This window comes from Planococcus citri, chromosome 3 (genome assembly GCF_950023065.1).
Source record: "Planococcus citri chromosome 3, ihPlaCitr1.1, whole genome shotgun sequence".
Taxonomy (NCBI): Eukaryota; Metazoa; Arthropoda; class Insecta; order Hemiptera; family Pseudococcidae; genus Planococcus; species Planococcus citri.
In genome coordinates, this window is record NC_088679.1 from 6,125,943 (window position 1) to 6,152,541 (window position 26,599).

The 26,599-nt window shown below is 33.3% G+C and overlaps 1 protein-coding gene across 1 annotated transcript; it reads right to left on the reverse strand.

Moving 5' to 3' along the window:
• On the reverse strand, nucleotides 1-23,398 carry Osi3 (Osiris 3). Its single transcript, XM_065356329.1, has 3 exons — nucleotides 22,596-23,398; nucleotides 4,542-4,882; nucleotides 1-1,548 (listed from the first exon to the last, which is right to left on the reverse strand). Exons 1-2 carry the CDS (start codon nucleotides 23,200-23,202, stop codon nucleotides 4,542-4,544), a joined length of 948 nt encoding a protein of 315 aa, XP_065212401.1. The 5' UTR covers nucleotides 23,203-23,398; the 3' UTR covers nucleotides 1-1,548.
• Between the last annotated feature and the right edge of the window lie 3,201 nt (nucleotides 23,399-26,599).

Genomic DNA, 26,599 nt, shown 5'->3' on the forward strand with positions numbered 1-26,599 from the left:
TTATTTTTCAAAAAAAAAAAAAAAAGAGAGACTCTCATAGAGAGCTCCTCAGAATGGGTAACGAGTATTACGATACCTATAAGACGTATAAGTATAAAATTTCATAATGTTAGCTTAAATTTTAAGTTACACGATGTGTACTTTTTCCAATCGTTCACGTCAGTATTATTATTTGGTAATCTTATATCTCTCCTTTATTTTTCAATTAAGTATTGTGCGTCAATGCTTAATACTAGAAAAAAAAATTCCTTAGATATTTTGCGAATAAACGATACGCACTCTTGCGAGAGGCTTATAAAAATAACTTAAGAGTTAGATATATTCTGTCTGTTCAGTTTATAGTTTCGTCAACGGTAATGTAAAAGTTGAGTTTTGCGCATTGCATTTTACGTACTTACTCGTACGTCAACGTGGTTTCTCTAGGTGCTGAGATTTTCTTCATTCGACCAAAATACGAGCACCTTGGTCGATTGCTATGCAGTTATATTGTGTGGTTATGTGGAAAAGTGCGGTTTCAGGAAGAGTGCGCAACTTAAAAGCTCACTTAGGTCAGACTGGTGTCCGAGTTTCTCAAGAAAAAGGAAACGATGGTTTTGTGCGAGATAGGCTGGGTTGGGTACTCGTAAAATGCAATGCGGCTTGTTAAAAGTCAAGTTACATACGTTTTATACGTAGGTTAAAGTTGCAGTAATTTGTTGCTGTAGGTAGTATAGTTGAGTTAGTTTTGTGTGCTGTTTGGTACATATGTGAGCGAGTGGATCAGATGTAGGTCTGGATTTAATACGACGAATCAAATCGCACCTATTTTACTAATACAACGTACATAAGGTAACCCATTATATGGGCACTGTGTGGTATTGTAATTGGTTACACGTATTAAATCAACAAAAGACTAGACATTTTTTTATTGCATATCCACATGATCAGGTGTTTGTATAGGATTTAATGTACTATATGTATAAGCAGATGGATAAAAAAAATATAACTTATAGGAAGTGTACAAACATATGAATAGAATAGAGCAGCACATCATCGTTAGGACATAGACAGCACACGAGTTAAATAAAAGTAACATATAGTTCGTATAGTCACAAAAGTAAGATAAGTAAAGTAGGTATATGTAGTTGTATAGTTGTAAGTAAATGTACATATAAGTACTCGTAATGTATAGTAATGAGTTCAGTTAACCGTAGTATATGTAAAGAGAGGTAATACAGAGTAGGTAGCATATATATAAAGTAACACGTTGATAACAACAACAAAAAAAACGTAACAATTTATACATCAAAAAATAAATAAATACGTAAAAATCTCATCGTATTACTGTACAATTGTAAATAAATTAAGTAAAAAAAAAAGGGGAAAAAACAAATCAAAGAAATTAAATAACAAAAAGAGGCAATAAAAAAACAATATCGACGAAATAAATTAATTATGGCAATCGTAACCATTGAAAGTTAATAAGCATTTTTGTACAGCGTTGTAAACACTCATAGGAGGTTGGTTTTACAGCGTGTTTCTCGACTTCTTGATGAAGATTCGACGAACCTGTAAAATGAGATAATTTAGATGTTAGAAAAATTCATCAAAGTAGTGTTGTGATAGACAAAAATTATCGTATGTTTGATCAAGTTTGAAAGGATGAAGATATGTAGAAAGATGATGGTAATTTTTTTGGATTGCTGATGAAAAATGTTCTCCTGTGTATGGCTCATTCAAAAGGATGAAATTTTATGTAGCTAAAAGCACTTGAAATAAATATTTTCAAGGTGATGGCGAATTCAATATCATTTGATTGATTGCTAGAGTCATTGAAGAAGAATTTCAGGTTCTCATTAGTCTTTTTATACTGATCAAAAAAGTCCAATTCCTTTGAGTTTAAAACCTTTTTTCCAGAAATTTCACAAAAGTTTAAATTTTTTTTCATTTTTTCTTATTTTTTTTTATTTTTAAGAAATCCAAGCAAAATTCTCCTTTTTTGTCAGAAATTTCTAAAAACTATCCCTTTTTTGACAATATTATGTAGTTCCAAAAAATTCCAACAATTGTCAAAGTCTTGCTTTTTGTCAAAAAATGTCAGAAGTTACCTGTAGCTTTTTCAAAAAGAAGTTTTGTTTTTTAGCAAAATGGATGAAAATCAATTTTTTTGGCAAAACAACTTCAAAAAATCACATTTTTGACAAAAATTGCACAAAAGTTGACTTTTTAACAAAAATTGCTCAAAAGTCGACTTTTTGATCAAAATTGCTCAAAAGTTGACTTTTTGACCAAAATTGCTCAAAAGTCAACTTTTTGACAAAAATTTCCCAAAAGTTAACTTTTTGACAAAAATTTCTCAAAAGTTGACTTTTTGACTAAAATTTCTCAAAAGTCGACTTTTTGACAAAAATTGCTCAAAAGTCAATGTTTTGACAAAAATTGCCCAAAAGTTGACTTTTTGACAAAAATTTCTCAAAAGTCGACTTTTTGACTAACATCAAAAGTCAACTTTTTGACAAAAATTGATGTTTTGACAAAAATTGCCCAAAAGTCAACTTTTTGACAAAAATTTCTCAAAAGTCGACTTTTTGACTGAAATTGTTCAAAAGTCAACTTTTTGACAAAAATTGCTCAAAAGTCAATGTTTTGACAAAAATTGTTCAAAAGTCGACTTTTTGACTGAAATTGTTCAAAAGTCGACTTCTGACAAAAATTGTTCAAAAGTCGACTTTCTGACAGAAATTGTTCAAAAGTCAACTTTTTGACAAAAATTGATCAAAAGTCGATCTTTTGACAAAGTTTTATAAGCAGTCAATTTTTTGAAAAAAATTGCAAAAAGTCAATTTTCTGACAAAAATTGCTTTTTTTTTGTCAGAAAATGCGAAAAAGTATTATCTTCCTGGTTAAAAAGTTCTGTTTTTTCTGAAATGATCAAATTTTGTTTTTTATGTAAATTCTCGCTTTTTAACAAAATTGTTGAAAATGGCACTTTTTACATCTTTTTCAAGAAACACATGGAAGTCTCTCCTTTTTGATCAAAATTTCCATTTTTTTTTTGCAAATACAAATAATTCTCAAACGTTCCACCTTTTTGATAAAATTGTCGAAAACTTGCCTTTTGCAAAAAATTGACAAAAATACTCACTTTTTTAGCAAAATTGATGGATTTCACTTTTTCACAAGTCCAAAAATCTGCACTTGAAACTTGTTTTTTTTGCCATTTTTTTATACATTTAAACGTTTTGTTCAATAGTTTGATCACTTTTTTGTTACTTTTTGATTACTTTTTCAAACTTTTTGAGTGACTCAAATTGCTTCTTTTTTGGAAAAAAATTTCTGTTTTTTGTAAACAGACTTCAAAAAGTCAAATTTTTGACAAAAATTGCTCAAAAGTCACTTTTTTGGTCGAAAAATGCGAAAAAGTTTCGTTTGTTGGCTAAAAAGTTCTGTTTTTTTGTAAAATGATCAGAGTTTTGTTTTTTTTCCTAAACTCTTGCTTTTCAACAAAAATTTTTAAAAATTTTCACCCGTTACTTTTTTCAAGAAATTTACAGAAGTCCATCTTTTTTGCCAATAATTCTCAAAAATTTCTTCTTGATAAAATTGTCAAAGTCTTGCTTTTTGTCAAAACTTGACAAAATTCTCACTTTTTAGCAAAGTTGATGAATAAATTTCATTTTGCCCTAACAATTCTAGAAATATTGAATGTTTTGCCATTTTTTTTCTACATTTAGATGTCTTGCTAACGTTTGATCATTTTTTTGTTACTTTTTGGTTACTTTTGTTAGGTACTAAAATTGATTTTTTTTTAGAAAAAATTATTTATGAGCACTGAAAATTCCACCAATTGTCCAAGTGTCCAACTTTGGCAAATTTCAACCTATCTGGCAATGAATGCTCATTCGAGTACCAAACTTTGGCACCATATCACACTGTAAAATAACATCAAGGTCAGATTTTAACCCAGCTGTTGATGAAAAATGCCATCAAGTGTCAAATTTTGACTCTTGTGTTAATAAAGGTTTACTTTTTTGGCACTTTGCAGTTGAATTGAGGGATCAAATAAGTGTCAAACTTGTTAAAAATCACGATAAATCATAATTATTCATGATAAATACCTAGGTCCAGAATGGTCCTGAACGGTCAATATCACTTATGAATGAACAAAATTTTCTTCCAGAAACATGGCACTTCTGATCTAAAAAATGATATTTTTTTTGAAAAAAATTGGCCATTTGTAAATTTTTAGAAATTGGCGAAAAATTGAACACTTGAGCTACCTAAATTTGATACATACATTCTGGAACTTGTATTTTCCAGAAATTCAAATTTTATGAAAAGTGCTGTCCAACAAATGAAAAAAATTTTCAAATAAGTTTCAAATTTTTCACCAAGCTCCGATTATTTTTCAAGAAGTGCGAAGAAAATGTGGCAAATTACGATAACACTTCAAGAACAGGTACTCTGATCCAATAAAAATTGACCAAAAATTCTTCATCCAATCATACGTACTCATCACAAAGAAAATTTATACTCTTGAAAGATGTCTCATCAATACATACCTATTGCTGTAAATGTCCTCTATAAGCTAAGTTTTGAGCAGCAGCAGCAGCAACATCGCCAGATCGTCCCCATCCGGTGTTGTAAGAATCTCCATGTCCGTGAGATTCGACGGCAGAGTGCGTGTGGTGTGGGTGAGCAACGACTTCGTAAGTAACGTGTTTAGAGTGGCTGAACAATTTCTTCAAACCGATGATGGCGGCCAAAAGGAAAGCGAGTTTGCTGACGAGTAAAGCTTTACCGACCAACAAAGCTAAAGCTTTGAAAGCCAAAACTTTGAGCATACCGATTTTCATGATACCAGCGGCAATGATGGGTCCAGCGTTCTTCATTTTTCCTCTACCTGTAATCATAGCAGAAAAAAGTGCACTTTTACTTTCCGGATCAACTGGCTTGGTATTGTAAATGGTAGACTCGAGACTGTGTTGCGAAGGCGAATGATTTATGCGCGTGGGCGCGTGCCAAGTATCACGCGTGTGGAGTTGTGTAGTGGCCCGAAACAATGTACTAACGCAGTTGTAGGTACATACATATGACATATTTTTGTATTCAAGTACCTGTATTACTCTACAGGCGCACATAAATAATATGGAACGATTTTATTTTATGGGTTTTTATAGCGGTGCAACGTTGCATCGCTAGACAGAGTCGCATTATTGGTGATACGAGTAATTAACTGTAACGGGATGGCTAATTAACGAGTGATGTGTTGCGATCGAACAGCTGCAATTAACAGCTTTATAATGTGCTTAAATCATTGTAGTTAATACGTATCGAGAGTTATCATGTTCGACATCTTTGTCATGGTATGTACGTTTATAAGTCCACAATACAGACTGGACACATGTAATGTTGTGTTGATCAATGGGTGACCTGGTATCGAGATCATCGTTTAGTGTGTGATTTGAAGTAATAGACCTACACGAAAGGAATCTTTGTGTATATCCGGTTTTGATATAAATTGTTTCGAATTGATCTAGTCTTGATTGATTGTCACAAGCGTGTAATTTCATTTTTCAAAATGTGTTTGAATGTACGAACAATGAAGAGTCTTTTTCCGCAAGAAAGCGAATGTGGATTCAGAAAGTGCTTTCAATTGAAGCAAATGAAAGAAAGAGTTGGAGGAATGTATCTGAGCATACGAGGAGATGGGGGGATCACTTAATTAAAATTGAAAAAATTCAACAGGTTGATTTGGAATTTTTAAAATTTAACTGTTCAATTGAAAATTCAATTTGGGGGATCAGACTAGAACAAGTCTGAGCTACGATTTACATACGAGTAATTCTAAAAAAAAATAAGTCATAATATTTTGTTATATCTACTAAAATTTAAAACAATCGTTTTATTTTGTTTCAGGTGAGTTTCCTGGTGTTCAAAGTATTATATGTATTTTCGGAATTGAGTTGAAGCCACTTTTTATATATTTTGAAAAGGTAAACCACTCGTTTTAAATGTTTTTACTTATCATGTAGACTCTGAATGACTTTTGGATATTCTTGATACTTTGATGAACTGAAGACCAAAAAGATAACTTTTTGATAACTTTGATGATCTTGTAGCCACCTCGTGCAAAAAACTGCTCTTTTGAAAAATTAAATTTCCCATAAAAAGATTCAACAGTTACAAATTTTTTTGACATCTTCACAATTTCATGAGATGATGTCACTATTGATTTGAATTTTGAAACGAAGATAAGAATTTTTTTAAATCGATACATCGAGGCATTTATTTGTCACTATAATTTTTGTAACCCCCCCCCCCCTCCCCAAGAATAAAACATTGATTTTCGCGTTCAAAAAATCATCTTTTTGTTCCGAAATTGCCCAACAAAAGTTCTTTTTTTTTTTGTCGAACTTGCTTATGATTTTTTTTTTACAAATTTACATTAGTCACAAAGTATTACTTAATTTTGGAAAAAGTTGTCAAAAAGTGTCATTTTTTATGGGGGAAAAATGTCAAAAAACAGCAATTCTTGGGGAAATAGTCAAAACGTGTCTATTTTTGGCAGTATTGTCAAGGAATCAAGAAATGTTCATTTTTGTCAAAACTATTGAAAAGTTTCTATTCTAGTAAAATTATCAAAAAAGGACTAATTTTTGTCAAAATTGTCAAAAAATTCAGATTTTTCTGTCAGAATTGCGAAAGAGTGCCAATTTTTGACGAGTTGACGAAAAGTTACAACAATGTTTTTTTGTCAAAATTCTCGAAAAGCAGTTTTTTTTTATAAAATAGTCAAATAGTTGTCATTTTTACCAAAATTGCTAAGAAATTAGTGCTTTTTCTGCCAAAACGTCCAAAAAGCATTGATTTTTGCCTTGTTGTCAGCCTAAAAAGTCTCACTTTTAGTTTTGAAGCTTGCCAAAAACAAAGTCCTGCTTTCTACAAAATTATTGCTTAAAAGCTTCTTTTTTTGTCAAATTTTATTTTTTCCCAATTTTCTTTCTTTTTTTCTGTTTTTATGACAATTTTTTGATATTTTTGAGGTTTCCTCTGAGAGCACTGCAGTCATGTTCCCTCTCAAAAAGAGCCCTTGATATATCAATTTCAGTTAGAAAGATATTAAAAATGCGAGGAGCAGTTCGCGTTTAACCATTGACAAGGTAACACCTCTATTAATAATAATGTGTCTAGCAAAATCATCAATTGTATTTCCTGATCCATGTCGACTCTCTTAGTTCTCTACAGACAATTGACAACATGGAAAATGAAAACAACAATCTACTTGTTGACCAAATTCATTATCTACTACATACATATTAACATCTCAACAAAAACTGTCACATTTCTCTGGATCCTTAGCCATAAGAGACTAACTTCCAATGAACAGGCTAATGAACTGGCGAAACAACCCTATAGGGCAAAACGCGCATTTCAGGTTGCATACATGCGCCCTGTGAATTGCAGGCTAAACCTTGCAAGTCTAGCTGTGAACAATGCAGTTTACTTCTACTTTTCAGCTCGTCAAGTCACTTTTCTCGAGGAAGGCCTTTGCGGATTTCAAAAAATTTAGTACCGCTGGAAAGAGGACAAAATCCTCTACAATTTAGAGCCATAAACTAATGGGGGTCCTCGAGATGGTTTAAAAGTTCTGTCGCCTCAAAGTTCAAAGTGTACAGACAAATATGTTGAATTGGCTACATTTTTCAGCTCGTTAAGTCAATTTTCTCAAGAAAGACTTTTGAGGATTTTAAAAAATGTAGTACCCTTGGAAAGAGGACAAACTCCTCTACAATTTAGAGCCATAAATAATGGGGTCCTCGAGATGGTTTAAAAGTTCTGTCGCCTCAAAGTTCAAAGTGTACAGAAAAATATGTTGAATTGGCTACATTTTTCAGCTCGTTAAGTCAATTTCCTCAAGAAAGACTTTCGAGGATTTCAAAAAAATTAATTCCATTGGAAAGAGGACAAAATTCTGTATAATTTTGACCCATAAAATAATGGGATCCTCGAGATGGTTTGAAAGTTTTGGTGTATCAAAATGCAAAGTGGACAGAACAATCACTAGCTTGAAGCCTACAGAATGTAAGGGGAATCAAGATCCGCAACCACTTATACGCTTCGTGATGTCAGAGCGTTTTGCCCTATTGACAAGAAATATGTGTTTTAGTCTCATTTATCAGCTATTATGCCCACGTTTTTTCAAATCCGCTGTTACTCTGTTCTACCTAAAGCATCCGCACTGCGTTTATGCCATCTCACACTCCAGGGGGTCTTTCATAAAAGGCAATTTATGCAATGCCTTTACACAATTACATTGGGTGTAAACTCACCAAAAAACGTGGTCTCAATTTTATGCGTCTAACCGCGTTTTTCTTGTCAGTACCCTCACAACAATTGTCAACGTCGACATTTACATCAACTATGTTTTTTTTTCAACATAATGATGGAAAAGTGACCAATTGATTATTTAGCAGGAATCTTCTGTCCATACAAAAGCCAGGTAAATGAAAATGTTTGAAATTTTCTCATTATTTCAGATACCTTGACATGCCAGATTGACATGTAGATGTAAAATTTGATGCTCAAAATTTACATCTACAACTACGTATGTCGACCAATTTTTCAGAATTAAAATTTCTGTTTTAGTGTTTAAAAGTTTAGTATTAAACATTCAAAAATATGATCTTGTTCAATGAGAAAAACAAACTTTTTAGGGCATTTATGAAATTATTCAGACTTCCACAGTTTGGAGTGGTAGATGATATGATGTTGATATTGTGGATGCATTTGTTGATGTTGAATTTCACATCAACATTAACATCGACATGTCAACATGAAAATGGATTAGTTTAGTACTCTTAGATAAAGTATTGCACCATCTTTGATATAAGGAATTTCTGTTCAACTTTTTGATTATACAGACTTTTTGTCTTTACTTCTTTGGAAGTGGACTTTGCATCAATGCTGTTTTCAGCATGAGCAATAACCACATCAGAGGAAATCATTTTTGAAAAAAAAAATTAAAATTGTTAAACTCAAATTTCATAATTTTACAAAGCAGGAGGTCGACATAAATTTTGATGTGAATGTCAATCCATCCACATCTGTCACTTTTGAATGCCATATGTCGATGTGAATTTTGACCTTGTGTTGAGCCAATTGTCAACACAAATGCAGATCAACATCAGTCGACAATTACATCCACAATTAGCTCGACACAGGGTCACCATTCACATCGACATGTGGCATCCAAAAGTGACGGATGTGGATGGGTCGACATTCTTATCGAAATTAGTATGGTCATTGTTATACGGGTTATGATCTCCAAAACCACTGGAAGAATGCAATCTTGCAACGCTGGAAATTTAAATGGAATCAAACAGACAACCATCTAGCATCATTCAAAATAGACACAAAACGCCTTAAAACTGTTCATGTTCAATTGTTCATATACAAGAATCCAAAGAAATCAAAATCATCAATGTAGCAATTAGAAGAGTGTTTATCAGACATACTAGAGTGACACACTAGCACATCCTAAAGAAGACACCAAGACCTCAGACATGTCCCTTTTCTGCTGATAATGGATTTGACGTCAAACATATCATTCTACACTGTAGGTACTAACTTCGACAGTGAAAGAAGGAAATATAAAACAAATCTTCTTTCTCTAAAAAATCTTTCAAATTTGGCACAGACTAGGTACCTACAAATTCCATGTTTTGAGAAAACGGTTTTCTTTACATTATTGATATCATTCTTCAAAATTGAAGAAAATGCACATTTTGAAAGACGGTATAAATTAAAATTTTTTTCTTCAAATAAGTACCTAAGTAGCCTTAGTTACATTTAATTTTGTTCTTAAGAAAATTTAGGTACAAAGAACCTTATTGTAGGAAATTAAATTTTCTTTTTAAAAAAGGTATTCTGCACATTTTCGATATCTTCAAAATTGAAGCATATTTTATCAATTTGAATTTGAAACAAATATTAAAAAAACATGTTTTCACTTTTTTTTCTTCAAATTGATAGTTAGATATTTCTATGTATTTCAGTTTTGAAGAGTCAGAAAATGTGCAACAGCCCTCTTGTAAAAAATACATAAATTGAAAAAAAAATCTCAAATTGATTTAAGTATTTTTTTCAATTTTGAGAATTAAAATAATAAGTAGATAAGTACTAAAAAACGTACAAAGAACTTATTTTTTTTTTTGGTAGAAAATTACATTTTGTGCACAAAAAAGAGTCCTGTGCACATTTTTGGTTGGTACTATATCTTTAAAATTGAAGGAGATATCGTATGTGAGCTTGGACAGAAAAAGAGAAAAAGTTTATTTTTCCTTCATCAATTTTTTTTTTTGAATTCTTTGAATACCGCTCCTAAGATCAAATATAGGCAAAACGTGGTCATGAGCTGAGCTTCAAGCTATCTTACTTTGGCAATACCCTCGAGTAAATCGACCCTGTCAACTCTGGGCAAAGGACACTTTTCCAGTCTCCAAATGCCACCTCTTTCTTCGAACAACGAATACATCATCATAACTTGAAATATTTACCATCAACAGCTCTCGATACATTTTCATTAATAATTTTCTTAACCCGATGAAAGCGCGTACATATGTACTCTTGAATCATACCATTACTCGTACCTATATACTTTTACTTTTGCACGATTCCACGTTCACGATACCATACACACATTCGCACGAGGTCGCGTATCTTATACCTTGTTAAACACGGGTTTGCGAGATGCGAAATGCATTTACCACCTGTGTACGAACACATTAATCGCACATTACGACGAGCTCTTAGAAACAAAACGTGTTTTATCTTGAGCGAACCAGCGGAACATCCGACCGATGCTAACGCAAAGCTCATCGAGAAACCCAATCGAGACGTTAAGTATGGTACTCATCGAGGTGGAAAAGTATTCGAGGAAAAAGGGCCCACTGGTGTTACTTATTAGGTACCTAATACCGTTGGTAGTGTTGGTGTTAGCACTTGGCCATATTACGTATAGTACTTAGTCTTAATCAAATTAGCTTATTTTGTAGTGTGTAAGTAGTAACTCGTGCACTCTGCACAAGCGTTTAATAAAGAGACTTTGTGTATGTGAGAGAGGTAAACAATGAATGCTTTATAGGTATGGACAGCACGATCATGACTTTACATTTTGCGCTGGAGCGGTAATACTAATTGTATTAGTGATGCATCATTGCCAAGACTAATTAAACGTGGTCTTCGAGCACCTTGGGGAGCTCTGATTACACGCTTTGAATATTTAAATAGCCCGTCTCTAATTTAATTCAATCAAACGCTAGTTAGTTTTAATCGATGGTAATTCATCTCTAGCACTACGATGAAGTCTCTTTTTTTTGTTCGCGCCATTTGACAGTCTATAGGCGTTTTTTATCCAGGCATAAATAGTATCGATATCAGCTATATGGACACATGTTGCATGTTGTTGTGACAATAATATCGTGTGAGAGAGATTGGATCGCGCGAAATTCCACAATCAGCGACTATACAATGGTATAGATTACATTGCTTCCTGATTTGTGAAACCCTACGTAGGACACGTTGACCACCTGCTAGCTCGTGTGAAGTGTAACACATCGCATTGACAATCTGTTCGAGTCTCTCGGTCACAGATTAAACAAATACAAAAACGCCGATAAACTGAATCGTGTCAGTACATTGCTGATTTTTAAGAAAAGCATTTCTTCTCTGGAACGTGGTGCTGCGGACTGCGGATTTCCACCAGCCTTTTGTCTTCGATACTTTCTTTTAATTTTTTCAATTTCCACTCGTTTAATATAGAGCTAGGTTTGTATAAATTCTTGGGAGACCCGTTAGATAAATCGATCAACGATAATAAATCTCTTCACGAATGCCGACTGTCCACGCTCGATTTCTTCATTCGATCGTTTAATTTGCTTCTTCTTTTTTTATCCGGGTGCCCTGTCTGGAGGCCTTCTTATTGCTGAATCATGTCGTGTGTCCGAATACCATCCATTGAATAATATTTAAGTAATCGAATCTCTATACATAGGTACCTGGTGTTACGAAAGTACCACCAAGCTTACTTATTGCTGTATCGTAGAAAACACAACGTTTTGTATATATTCTGTCTCACTCGAGTTTGTATTTTCTGCCCATCTACTGACTCCTTTCCACGTCTAGTATTTCCTTGCTCGGTTTTTAACGGTATCGTGTATTTTAGCTATTGCAGTGTGAGTCTGTACTAGTAATTATAAACCATCGTCACTCAGCACGTAACCGTACCAGCGACACCAGCGTAGGGTACTTGCCAAGTAGAAAATCAAATTATAAAGAAATTTCTTCGCTAGATTACGAATTGCGTTTGTCATCGTGAAGTAAATTGAAATTTCAGTGCTGAAATTCTCATCCCTCGTATCTACGATGAGGTATATGGTACCTTATCCAGATCTGCACACCTACACAGCAGCATGTTCGACTCGTGGTGGCTTTTCTTTTAAAATCGGCGGGATAAATGCCAAATATTACGAATTTCTTTGCCAATTTATCAATACTCTGTTTTGGCGACCGACTCGACTCGACTCGACTCGCCTTATATATATATACCTACGTCTTTTGAACTTTATTATACAGCTGAGACTGAGGACAGAGAAACAGCAGAAATCACCTCAGAGCGGTAATTTCTTTCGGTCGTCATTTCTCTTCTCGACGTTTTTAATATTTATTAAAAAATTTCCTTCAGTACGTTCGCGATTCGATCTCACGAACGCGAATTATTATTACGTCTTTTATTCGCGATATTTTTTCCCCCTCATCTGTACCAATAGGTAGGTACCTCTAAGCGACCACCTTTTTTTTTTTTTTACTTTTTTATAGGCATTAGGGAAATTAAAAATATTCAACGTGCATGCAAATCGTTATCAACATCTGCGTCCTCTTGACAATTTATATATTTTCCATATAGTCGAATGCCGAGAGAGCTCGGTACGGCTTTATTTGCGCGGTGTAGCGCACTTTTCCACCTCTCTATGCTAACAATAGCTCATCCCTGTGTATCTTGAAAGCGTCGAAAAAATTAAACAAAAAAATATATTTTTTCGATGAGCGTCGCTCGAACGAACAGATATTTTCACAATTGAGATTCTTATCGATGTGCTGGAAATGCGTAGGTATAGGGAGACTATTTTATACTAAAATAGCATTGCTCCTTTGAGAATTGAGTTGAATAAAATTTTTACTCGGGTGAGTCTATGGAGGAGATGTATACAGTAAGTTGTACGATTTGTATGAACTTTTTTCTTTCACTTTTTCGTTCCCTTGCACTGATGTAGATTCGATATTTTCGAATTTTGAACTACAATTTTTGACTTAAGATTACGTGATAAAGTATCAAAACTTGAGAGGTCCTGTACAAGATGAGTAGATTTGGAGAAATTCTCAAACTTTTTTCCTTCAATAAATCTCTCGAGGTATCCACCATCGATTTAAAGGGGATCATGATTTTTGGAACGAGCATAGTCTAGACCCCCATAACTAAAAATTCAGTGCCCAAGTTGATTTTTAGATTTTTGGTAAATTTTCGAGTATCCAAATTTGACTAAATTCAGGTAATTGATACTTTTTTTGAAAAAAAAAAATATATATTTATTTAGTAAAAAGGATGAAAAATAGTGTATCAACTTCCTGGAATCCGAATTTAATTACTTTCGAGCTATTCTGGAGGCTCCAGCATGAATTTGAATTTCTTCAGAATTTTTAAATTGCTCTCATAATGGCACGAAACCGTGAAATTCGGATTCAGAAGGTTGGTTTTAGTCAAGAAAAAAGCGATTCCTGCAAGTTTCGAAAATTTTCTTGCGAACAAAAATTTATTGATTTTTTTTATTTCCTTTTTTTTTGTAAAAATGTTGATCAAAAGAACGCTTTTGAGGAAATTTTTGGCACAGATGGTTCTATTTGAGACATTTTTTTCTATCAAGTTTTTTGCAAATATTTAGAAATGGAGAGCTCTTTCCAGAATAGAGCACTCTATTTGATATGTTGCCAATTAGAAATTTGCAACCGGTTTGGTCCCCATCATTTTTGTTGCTAAATCCTTTGTTCGGCCTCCAAAGAGCCTCAAAGTTTTGAGAATTCAATTTCAAATTTCTGGACCTTGAACAATTGAAAATTTCATCTGCTCTAACTTCCAGTCTTCAGTTTTATCAGGAGGAGGGGGGGGGTAGATCTATTTTCCAAGTCTCCTGACGAGGAAACCGTTTGAGCTAGCAATCTCCGATTTGTGTGAAATCAAGCTAGATTGAAAGAACATGCCCCAAGACCGACCCCCCTCCTGTAACCCAAATTTCATATCCTGAAGCAGATTTTAGATTTTTTGGAGAATTTTTGAAAATATGAAAAATTCAAAAAGGCTGTTTTGAGGATCGATTTTTCAAGGAAACCTTCTGAACACCCATTTTCCGATTTGAGTGGAACCAAAATAAATCAATACAGCATAGCTACTTTAAGACCCCTGTAACCAAAATTTCAAATCCTGAAGTGAATTTTTGGATTTTTGGTGAATTTTTGAAAATTTAAAAAGCTGTTTTAAGAATCAATTTTCACATTTTTTTTTCACAAAACATAAATTTTATCGAGCAAAACAAATCAATGTGCTTAATTTCTTCGATTAAACTCTCACATATCCAACAACTACAAGTTTTGTGCCATTCTGGAGCCTATAGAAATTTTTTAATTTTTTCCATAAAATTCAAATTGCTCTGGAAGGGCCAAAAACGAACTTTGGAACCTATAACATTGGTTGAGATTTATTGGACACCCTGTCAACCGTTTTAGGTGGTTATCGCTAAATTTCAGAAGTTTGGGCTCTAAAGTGAATTTTTCACAGTAAATTTCCATTAAGAAAAAGTGAAAAAATCAAATTTTCAAAAAACATGCACAACGAACAGTTTTTTCGACAAGATTTCGTGTGGAATATCTACTTGATCACTCGACTCGAAAAAAATCAAAATTTGTCTTTTTTGAAGCCTCCAGTGAGTATTCAAATTTGTCCAGAATATTGAAATTACTCTGAAGTGGCGAAAAAATCAATTTGAAACGCAATAACTTTGGTCGGTGCTTATTGAACACCCTATAGCCTGTTTCAGGTAGTTTTCGCCAAATTTTAGAAGTGTGAGTTCAAAAGTGAATTTTTGACCATTCCGCAAATTCCAAAAAAAGGGAAAAATTGAACTGACAAAAAAATGAATTTGAAAATAACTGTGGTCGGTGCTTATTGAACACCCTGTAGCCTATTTTGGGCAGTTTTCGCCAAATTTTAGAAGTGTGAGTTCAAAAGTGAATTTTTGACCATTTCGAAAATTCCAAAAAAAGGGAAAAATTGAACTGACAAAAAAATGAATTTGAAAACCTATAACTGTGGTCGGTGCTTATTGAACACCCCGTAGCCTATTTTAGGTAGTTTTCGCCAAATAGAAATGTGAGTTCAAAAGTGAATTTTTGATCATTCCGCAAATTCCAAAAAAAGTGAAAAATTGAACTGACAAAAAAATGAATTTGAAAACCTATAACTTTGGTCGGTGCTTATTGAACACCCTGTAGACCATTTTTTAGGCAGTTTTCGCCAAATTTTAGAAGTGTGAGTTCAAAAGTGAATTTTTGACCACTCCGCAAATTCCAAAAAAAAAAAGGGAAAAAATGTATTTTCTTTAATGTATATTTTTTTTGACAAGATATTTCCTGGAATGTTTACACGATTACTCGACTCAAAAACAATCAAAATTTGTCCTTTTTGAAGTCTCCAGCGAATTTTAAAATTTCTCTAGGAATTTCAAATCACTCTGGAAGTGTTAAAATCAACTTAAGCTCCTAAACAAAGTTTGTTCGGTGATAATCGGACACTCTTTCTGTGTTTTTCGTTGGGTAGGTACTTTCTTTAAAAACTTGATTTTTTCTCTCATTTTTTCTGGAATTTACAATTTAAAAAACAAAAATTTCTCTTGTACTTCTAAATTTACACTCCTGGAATTACGTGGTAACAATTTAAAATAGTCAACAGGGTGCCCAATAAGCGTTGACTGAAGCTATAGGTTCGAAAATTAATTTCAGGTCTTTCCAGAACAATTTGGAATTTCTGGAGAAGATTAAGAATTTTCTGGAGGCTCCAGATTGACTAAAAATTAGTAGGTACCTATTATTTGATACGTGAGTTCACTTTTCTCAAAATAATTTGTACTTATTCACTAAAAAAAAGTCTAAAAATTTTCCCTAAGACAGATTTTTTGAATTTTTTGAATTTTCAAAAATTCACCAAAACTCCAAAAAAGGACTTTAAGACTTGAAATTTTGGTCAAGGGGGTTTCAGGACATGTCCTTATTCGTTCAGAGTTTTGAAAATTCAATTACAAATTTCAGAATTCGCAGCTTTTTGCAAGGTAAAAATAAATATTACGTCATCGATTGAAAATTTAATTTTCCATAATTTTTGTTCTCGTAATTTTTGTTGTAGAACTTTTATTTAGCTTTCAGAGCTTCTCAAAGTTTTCAGTGTTTCATTTCTAAAACATCCCCATCGACCTAAATTTACGTTTTGTATCCTGGTGCAGTTTACCAATTTAGTCTATACCAAATACCCAAAGAGCATGAATTCCAAACACCAGTATTAATTTTCTGATTGAAGAATCCTACATTCCTTCCATTTACTTCTGAAGTACTTCTTGCTAAACCACTCATTTCCTATAAACGCTATGCTGAGCACTAAACGAGGATCATAATCGTGGCGTTTAATTAATGTAATTCAATTATCGAATTAATTGTGTTCACAGTGCAACAAAATCTGTACAAAATTCATGCCAACGATGACGATATCGTTCCCAAGTCAACGAATCGTTTCGACGCAATGTTCGCATCATCTGTAGGTAATTAGTTCAACTAGATTCTACATCACCACCAATTCCTCACTGACGACATTCTCACAATCATTTAAAAGTGCGAGAGAAAAAGAACCACCATTTTAACATATGCGAAAGAAAAAGGCCAAACTGGGACACAGAAATCGAGTCAGGTCTCTAGTGAGATATTTCGCTGGGTCAAATTCAAACGATCGGCTACAATTATCGGTTTGAAAAATCACTCATTATGGTAATCGCAGCAACGACCAAACAACTCTCAGATTTCTAAAACTCGTTTATCTATAGCCAAAAGGGCTGTACAAAAAGAGAGAAAGAAAAAATATCTGGTTAAAGAGTGAAATTAAGTAGGTATCCGACAAAAGGAGAAATTCCAGGCGGTTTTCATTCTTTCTTTCGCCAACGACGTTAAAGGTCATTCGGTCGACCCTACGAGAATTAACTAAATTCACCATAAAAGTCACTTGATCCGCCGCCAGCCACCAAGTTTCATATTACCGGAAAGTTATCGCGTCGAATGACCTTGTCCAGTGTGCTAGTTTTCAAAGTCAAGTCCATCCAGCAAACGATGAAGAAAGTAGACCATGGAAATCGTGCACGATTTTTTTTCCTTCTTCTTTCTATATATATATTACCTATACCTACACATACGAGAACGCGTGTAGAAACGCCTCAGCAACCTGTTTTTTTCCTTTTTTTTTGCGTCTTCTCTTTCTGTATAATAGTGACCCATCGGGACGTCGACTTTATCGATGCGAACAACAATAATTATACTTTTAATAAATTTATAATCGTAGTTGGTATTCAATTAAAACTGGTACTATTCGCTATCGCACCCATTTCTACGAGTATGGTTTTGTCTCCTATTTTTTTTTTTATTCCTCATCAAACGGAAGCAGAAAACTGGTTTAAATAGCGGTGCGTTATATTATGTACACTAAGATGTCTGCGAATAATTTTGTATCGGTGTAAAAGTGCACGTGATCTGAAGACTCTCACAAGTCGTCTGTGTGTGGTATAAAATTTCCTGCAGATTCGATGCAGGAAAGTTTTCCAACCCCCTCGTCCCATTTGGGCAATAATACAAAAGCAATTTAAAATTAACGCGTTTGTATTACTACAATAAAACCGCGAAACTTACGACCAACAAATTCTGCACAAGTACGTAGGTAAATATTCGCTATCTCTACTTAAGTATTACGTACATATATATACAGAATTCGAGCCTATGTCTCTCGGAAAACTTCTTCATCTTAATTTATTCGCTTTTATTTTACTCCTTATATATATATACGTCGCGTACCATTATTCTTATACATTTCTAAATAATTATACGCCCTGTACCTCTACCTATCCTGCCCTACACCAAGTTGCTTTATCCAACCATGGCAAATTCATCTTTTCGCCAACTTCATAAATAAAATGCCAACGACGCGAGACGTTTTGAATCGTCGCACCATCGACTGGGTCTGGGGTATTATTATTCGATTATTATTTTAATACGAGCTCTGGTGAGTGTACTATATAGTTTTTCCTCTCATTGGTGCGAATTTTCATTAATCATTAATCATCTTCGAAGAGGTAGAGCTTGCATTACTCGTTGAATCCGGTGATCTGATGTGCATCGTAAACTGTATAGCTAGGTAGGTATATAAGTATCTGAACCGACACACGTAATATTTTGCTCACATATCATTGAATTTGATGACAAGCGTAATTACTTTGGGCAATTCAGCTATAGCCGAGAGTGACATCCAAGGAAAATCTACAGGTACATGAGTGGGAAAAAATTTCCGGCTCACAGAGTATTGCATCGTGTGTCTTCATAGTCCATAGATACATCTATCTGATACGAATGATACGTACCTAGTACCTAGTCTGGAAATGAAATACTAATATAGACATTGTCACACGCAAATCGAATCATCGAGCTGCTGGAATGTCTATAATATCATCTCTGTAAATACCCGATTGCATCTAGTCATCGTGTCGAGACGTTTGCGTGGTATTTGTAAGTACTACGTATCGTGATTTTACGCGAACTATGTCATACCTATGCTGGAAGGTCTTGTTGGTATGTGAATTTAATTCGTGTTTGGAGTAATAAGTCTCGATTAGAATTTATAGAGATCGAAATTCAGTTTTCGAAGTACGAGATTTAAATAAATTGATTTATAGGTGTCTAAATTTATAAATAATATTCAGATCAATTGCTTGAATTTTCGATGATCTATATCTACTGCTGGTAACACTGGATATGTTTTGACGATGATCGTTTTATATTCGTATTTAAAGTATTTTTAATTTTAGCAACGAAAAGATATAAAAATCATGTATTTAATTTCCAATGAAAATGAATCTCAACCTGTCTGCCTCTGAATAAAAACGAACGTTGTCACGTATTCGGATCATTCGATGTTTGTAATTGTATAAGAGAAAAGTGAAATTTGACGAATGAACCAGTAAATATAAAGGTTTAAATGAAAACTGGCTGCTGGTTCAAATTCTTAGAACTGAAATATTCATCGTTGATGATTTTTTACTTTCTCGAATGATTCTGATGCTCAAAACTAAATTTGAGATTGAGGTCTTAGCTTACATAAGTGGACTCTTTGACGCTCTTAGTTCATTTTTTTAAACGAAAGTTAAATTTTTGGAATCAGTACATTTCAAATCCATTATGATTGGGACAGCTCAAATTAATTTTTCAATTTTTAGACAATTTTTCAAAATTCAAAAATTATTAAATTGATATTTTTTATTTACATAAAGATCGTTTTTTTAAAAAAAAAATCTTGTTTTTTTTCGAAAAAAATTGAGAAAAAATGAAGTTAATTTCTCATCTTCAAGTGATATTGACTTTTCCAGTCTCCCAAAATCGAATTTAAATCACATTCGATCAATTATAAAGTCACGGAAAATATTTCAATTTTTTTCAAAAAGTTTTGAAATCTCACAAAAAAATGTAATTTATTAGGAAAATTGCATTTTTTTTTAATTCTACGAGTGGCCCAATCTAAAAATCTATCTTTCCAGTCAATTCCAGTCAAACATTTCGAGCAGGAGATTTTTTGAAATTTTGAAAAAAGGCAGCATATTGAAAATACTTTAATTGGAAAGTCATCTAATTAGCCAATGGAAAATATGTCCTCGTCTGGCATTGAATTATTGAACGAAAATTTCATCATTTCGAGTTAATCAAGAGTCTCTGGTAAAAATTGTATGCTTTCCAAAAATGTTCATAATCATCTCTGCAAAAATTTATCTAGGAGGCTGAAAATTTCGTTGCCACTTAATTTCAAGATGTTCAAGGCCAAAATTTTCAATTTAGTGAATCTCAGCCCCTCCTGCTTACGTTGTAAGTTTTTTCAAAAAAAAAAAGATTTTTATCGATTCGATTGGATTTAAAATAAAATTTGAAGACCTTGGGACCTACCAAAATGTGTTAAAATTTCGCGACAAGTACAAATATTTCAACAAAAATGTTTTTTTGAACAATTTTGAGCACCAAAATGGAGTAATGATTTTTGGGATTTCTGAAAAAGTGCCCTGCTACGTATAAAAATGGGTTGAGATTTTGTGAGAAATTGAAATATTTTGACGTAAATGTATTTTGAGCACTTCTGAAGAATTTTGAGCCTTAAAATTGAGTCACGATTTGAATCAGATTATGAAATTTGTTTGTTTTGTTTTTCAAGTTATCATTCTCATCAGAATAATTAGGCTATTTTTTCAAAAAAAAAAAAAAAAAAAGCTTAAAAGGGGCGATTTTTTGAAAAATTGTGAATTAAGGAATTAAGATTCGAAACAAAAAATCTCCAAAAAGAAATGAAAAATTTCAATCTGCATGGCTGAAATTTTGCCTTCAAAAATTTTTAAGTATGTAGAAGATATTTGAGGAGTTCCCAAGTAATGCACATTAAGTGTAATTTTGAGGGATTCCATGAATTGGGCACATCATTCTGATACATTAATTTCTGATGCTCCAGACTCTCGGAATTTTCCATCCAAATCTTCACAAGTCTGCGTTACTTAAATTTAGAAAAATTCAAAATGAAAATTTTGAAACTGAAAACTGAATGAAAGTTCAAGCAAAGTGTGTTCCTGCCTCAATCATTTACACCCCCCCTCCCATAACTATTAGAACAAATGACTTTGAATATCTACTCGAGCCCTTATTTGATTAGACCATTTCACTGATAAGTTTTTTGAAACATTTTTCCAGCGTGATTCTCAAATTTTGATTATTTTCAAACAGTTTTATAGGCCAATTCAGTATTTTCTGACGAAAAAAAAAAATTATCATGTTCTCAAAATACTCAAGAAAAATAGCCTTTAATCTAATTGGATCCAAATTAGGTAATCCAAGTTTTTTCAAAAAAAATGTTCATCCAATTGGATCGGAATAAACCCAATGAAATCCTATAGGATCAGATTGGATCTAAAATCCAATCTTCCAATACATCTAAATGATTCTATTAAGATCTGTTTGGATCACAAAATTTAAGATCAAATCGGATCTGATGAGATCTGAGATTCAATCTCATTGGATCCGATTAGATCTGATTGAATTCAATCTGCTCCTGTCTGACTCAATTGGATCTCATTATGATATTATGATACCTACATTTGAATGAAGATCTGCTCAGGAAAATGATTCAATCTGATCTGGTCTGATTAAATTTGGATCTAGAAAATATCCAAATTTGATCTCATTTAATCAGATTTGAACAAGCTTCTTTAAACAGCTCTGAGCTAGTTTGATCAGATATTAAATCTGCTGAGATATGTAAGTATTATGTTGTCATTTTCCTGACCGATCTATTCAGAACTGATCAGATCCAATTTTTTCTCATTAGTTTGCTTTGATTCGGATTCAAATGAACCTAAAATCATATTTCTGGTCCTAACAAAATTTTGAATTTCTAAACCCTTTCCAGTGGAAAATGATTAAATCTGGCCAGATCGAACCCATCCGATTAGATCAAAATCTTGATCGAAGTCTAATCAGATTTAAGGGAGATGTGATTGGATTTCATCAGTGGATTTCATCAGTTCTTGATAGATCTGATCAAACCTGATCAGATCAGGACATTATCTAAATATCAGAGTCTTGATCGGATTAGATCAGCTGTTCTGATCTGATCAGATCCGCTCATTTTCCCCTGAGTTGTCAATTTTGACTAATCTCAAGTTTTTCAGAGTAAATTTCGATGGGTTTTGGAGAAATATTAACATCTTTTTTTCCCTTCAACTTCAAGCACTTTTAAAATGCAATCCATTTCATGAGAATGTTAGATAATTCTTAATCGATACCCATTGAAACTTTTACCAACTAAAACTTGCAAATTTTGTGAATGTGAACTATTGTGCTTTTGTCTCTTTTGAGACAAAAATCAATTTTCAAAGGTTCATTTTTGAAAATCAATTCCCTGAGCCCAGACTTGAACGAAGTATTTGAGAGAATGAAAGATGAGAAATCCAGTCAAGTAATAGTATTGCCTCACAACTACAGGGATACCTAAAAGTACTACAAATAACCAAAAATAGTAGCATCTAACGAGATGAAAATCTAAAATCATGTTCTGCTAAAATCAAGGTCTGATGGGCCACGACGACGTACTCCAAACTCAAAAGGAGAGAAATATCAAAAGCCCCTAAACTTCGCGAACTTCATGCTTCATATAAATCAAAACATGTACTCACCAGTTTCGAGAGATTTGGCAGATCTGAGGGCAACACCGAGGTTGATGTTTCCGGTATCGTCAGAAGAGGTAGATAGCACAACATTAGCTTCGGGCAACAATTTCCATTTCAACGATCTGGATTTAACAAAGCTCCATAACTTTTCGGAGATGATGTTTCCAAAGATCGATTCGTCGGTGTATCCTCTAGATTCGTCGACTTCCAAGTCTTCTTTTTTGATTTCTTCTTCGACGACTGGGCCAGTTTGGGTGATTTCAACCGAGTCGCTGATCTCCAAGGAGGATTTTTTCAACAGACGATTCATGTATGTGACCAATTTCAACATAACGCAGCTGGAGATGTCTTTTTGGTTGCATTTCGAGTTGAGTTTCCTGAGCAGGGCATCTTCGATGGTGCTGGTTTTGCCTTTGTATAATTCGTTGTCGATGTGTTTAGCTTCGCGGACACCGTCTTGAGCTGGTTGCTGTTGTTGTTGCACGACTTTTTCGACGAGCTCTTGGATTTCGGTGGTGGTGATATCCTCGTTGGCCGAAGCGTTGGTCACCGGACTAGCGAAAATTTGCGAAACGCATAAAACGACGCAAACGAAAACCGATACGAATTTCATGTTGATTTTTTTTTCAATTGAAAAAAAAATGAAAAAAATTGAAAGAAAAAAACTAAACGTAACGAGCAACGAGAAGCTTCGCGAAAAAATGTGCAGCGTTTAAGCAATAATTTTACGCATTCGGGTAAACGGCGTACCGCGGCCAAGCTGTTATAGACGAAATGAGTGCGTAACAAGTATGCTGTTTCTTTTATCGGTGCAATGTTTCGGCTTCCACCTATGTATCGCGTCTTCTCGACGTGGAAAACCGGTTGAGCGCGTGTATTGTCACTCTTCACGATGCTATTTCCCTCCTCGACCGCGCCACGACTTTCCTCGCCGTCTTCCAATTTCACTGCTGCAAGATCCTGGGTAAAAGTAACTGCGTTGCAAAATAACAAGTAAGCAGATTTGATTATTTAATGAAAGTTCACGCCAGTGCGTGTATCTGTACTCTGTAGCCAAGGTGGCGGGGTAAGAAGTACCTCAGATCTGAAGTCTCGTTACGGATGTGTTTCTTTGGTGCGTTGTGTGAGTAGGAGTGTACGCGAAATTTTCGATAATTATTCCGAAAAACACGAAAAATTGTTCCGTTAATGGGCTCATAATCGATGAAACCGTTAATTAATCGATCGAAATGAAAATTAAACATCGCGTCGATTTGACATTACGTCGACGCCTTGTTAAAAGTGAAACAATGTCGAGAGTTTATTAATTTTTATCCGTCTCGTTTGTCACCTTAACGCGTAACGGGATACGTGTCACCCATCGTGCCGCTATTTGCTTTACGACCATTCGCGTAATCCACCATCATCGCTCAAAATGTAAACATTAGGGCCGCGATTCCTCGACTTCAAACTCGCGGATTTTTGATCGCTGATTTGCGCATTTTCAACGCCAGTGTACGAAGAAATTTTTGAAACTTTTTTCAACTGTTCAGTACAAAACATCTTCTCACCGTCATAGAATAAATGAGGTATCCGTAATGTCCAAAAATTCCAAGCACAAACTCCAAATAAAGCTACCTACCAATATTGAAAAAACTTGCAAAAGTACTTCATTTTCCACCAGTTCAAACTTCAGGTTCTAAAACCTGGGGCGGGGGGAGGTGATTAAAAAAATTATATTTGTTTCGAATGTATAACATTTTTTGACAACTTCTCCAAAATTGAACACTTTTTGACAATGAATTTTGACACTTTTGCAACTTTTTGACAATTTTGCACATTTTGACAATTTTGCACATTTTGACACATTTTGAAGATTTTGACACACTGACAATTTTGACATAATTATTTTGACAATTGTGTACTCTTTAACAATTTTGCACATTTTGCACCTTTTGACAATTTTGCACATTTTTACAATTTTGACACTTGGTGTCACTTTTAACACTTTTTGATAATTTTGACCAAAAAAACCAAGATTTTTTTAACAATTTTGACACTCAGTTTTTGAAAATTTTGAAACCTTTTTTGAAAATTTTCACACTTTTTTGGACAATTTTGACACATTTTGACAATTTTGCACATTTTTACGATTTTGACATTATTTGACAATTTTGATATTATTTGACAATTTTGACACATTTCTACAATTTCGACACTTTTGACACTCTTTGATAATTTTGACCAAAAAAAAACAGAGATTTTATAACAATTTTGACACTATGTCAATTTTTGACAATTTTGACTCCTTTTTTTTGACAATTTTCACACCTTTTTTTTGACAATTTTGGCACTTTTTTGACAATTTTGACAATTTTGACACTTTTTGACAATTTGACGCTTTTTGACAATTTTTGGCGCTTTTTGACAATATTTGACAATTTTTGACACATTTCTACTATTTTGACACCTGGTGACACTTTTGACACTTTTTGATAATTTTGACCAAAAAAAAAAACAAAGAGATTTTATAACAATTTTGACACTATGTCAATTTTTGACAATTTTGACTCCTTTTTTTTTTGACAATTTTCACACCTTTTTTGACAATTTTGACACTTTGTTGACAATTTTGACAATTTTGACACTTTTTGACAATTTTTGACACATTTCTACAATTATGACACCTGGTGACACTTTTGACACTTTTTGATTATTTTGACCAAAAAAAACACAGAGATTTTATAACAGTTTTGACACTATGTCAATTTTTGACAATTTTGACTCCTTTTTTTTTTGACAATTTTTACACCTTTTTTGACAATTTTGGCACTTTTTTGACAATTTTGACAATTTTGACACTTTTTGACAATTTTTGGCGCTTTTTGACAATATTTGACAATTTTTGACACATTTCTACTATTTTGACACCTGGTGACACTTTTGACACTTTTTGATAATTTTGACCAAAAAAAAAAAACAGAGATTTTATAACAATTTTGACACTATGACAATTTTTGACAATTTTGACTCCTTTTTTTTGACAATTTTCACACCTTTTTTTTGACAATTTTGACACTTTTTGACAATTTTACACTTTTTGACAATTTTGACACTTTTTGACAATATTTGACACTTTTTGACACTTTTTGACACATTTCTACAATTATGACACCTGGTGACACTTTTGACACTTTTTGATTATTTTGACCAAAAAAAAGAGATTTTATAACAATTTTGACACTATGTCAATTTTTGACAATTTTGACACTTTTTGAAAATATTTGACACTTTTTGACAATTTTTGACACATTTCTACAATTTTGACACCTGGTGACACTTTTGACACTTTTTTATAGTTTTGACCAAAAAACCTGAGATTTTTCAATAATTTTGACACTTCGTCAATTTTTGACAATTTTGACACCTGTTGACAATTTTGACTCCTTTTTTTTTTGACAATTTTCACACATTTTTTTGACAATTTTGACACTTTTGACACTTTTTGACACTTGTTTGATGGTTTTGATAATATTGACAAAAAGAACAGGACTTTTTTTTTGACTGCAGTTTTGGCAAAAATAGAATTTGTATGAGTGTTTGACAATTTTGGCAAAAATTGACTTTTTAAACATTTTTACCAAAAATGGATATCTTTTATCAACAATTACGACATAAATTGACATTTCTTGACAATTGTGCCAAAAATAGACACCTCTTGACTATTTTTCCAGAAGTTACATTTTTTTTCTTCAAACATGTACTTCTTTTACAACTTTTCCAAAAATGGACACTTTTAGACAATTTTGACAAAAAACAGGATTTTTGACAATCTTGCGGTAAAAACTGGGGCGCTTTACAATTCTGGCAGACATTGGCCCTTTTTAACAATTTTACAAAGATGAACATTTCTTGACAATTGTGTCAAAAATGGACACCTTTCGACTATATTGTGACAAAAAATTGATGCTTTTTCACATATTTTTTTTCTTCAATTTTGTTTTTTGATAACTTCTCCAAACTTTTTTTCA

Excerpts from the sequence above, each read along its gene's own strand:
- Osi3 (XM_065356329.1), bottom strand. The coding sequence starts at position 23,202 with ATGAAATTCGTATCGGTTTTCGTTTGCGTCGTTTTATGCGTTTCGCAA. Across the intron at positions 4,883-22,595 it reads TGCCAAATCTCTCGAAACTG|GTAGAGGAAAAATGAAGAAC; the intron begins GTGAGTACATGT and ends CTATGATTACAG.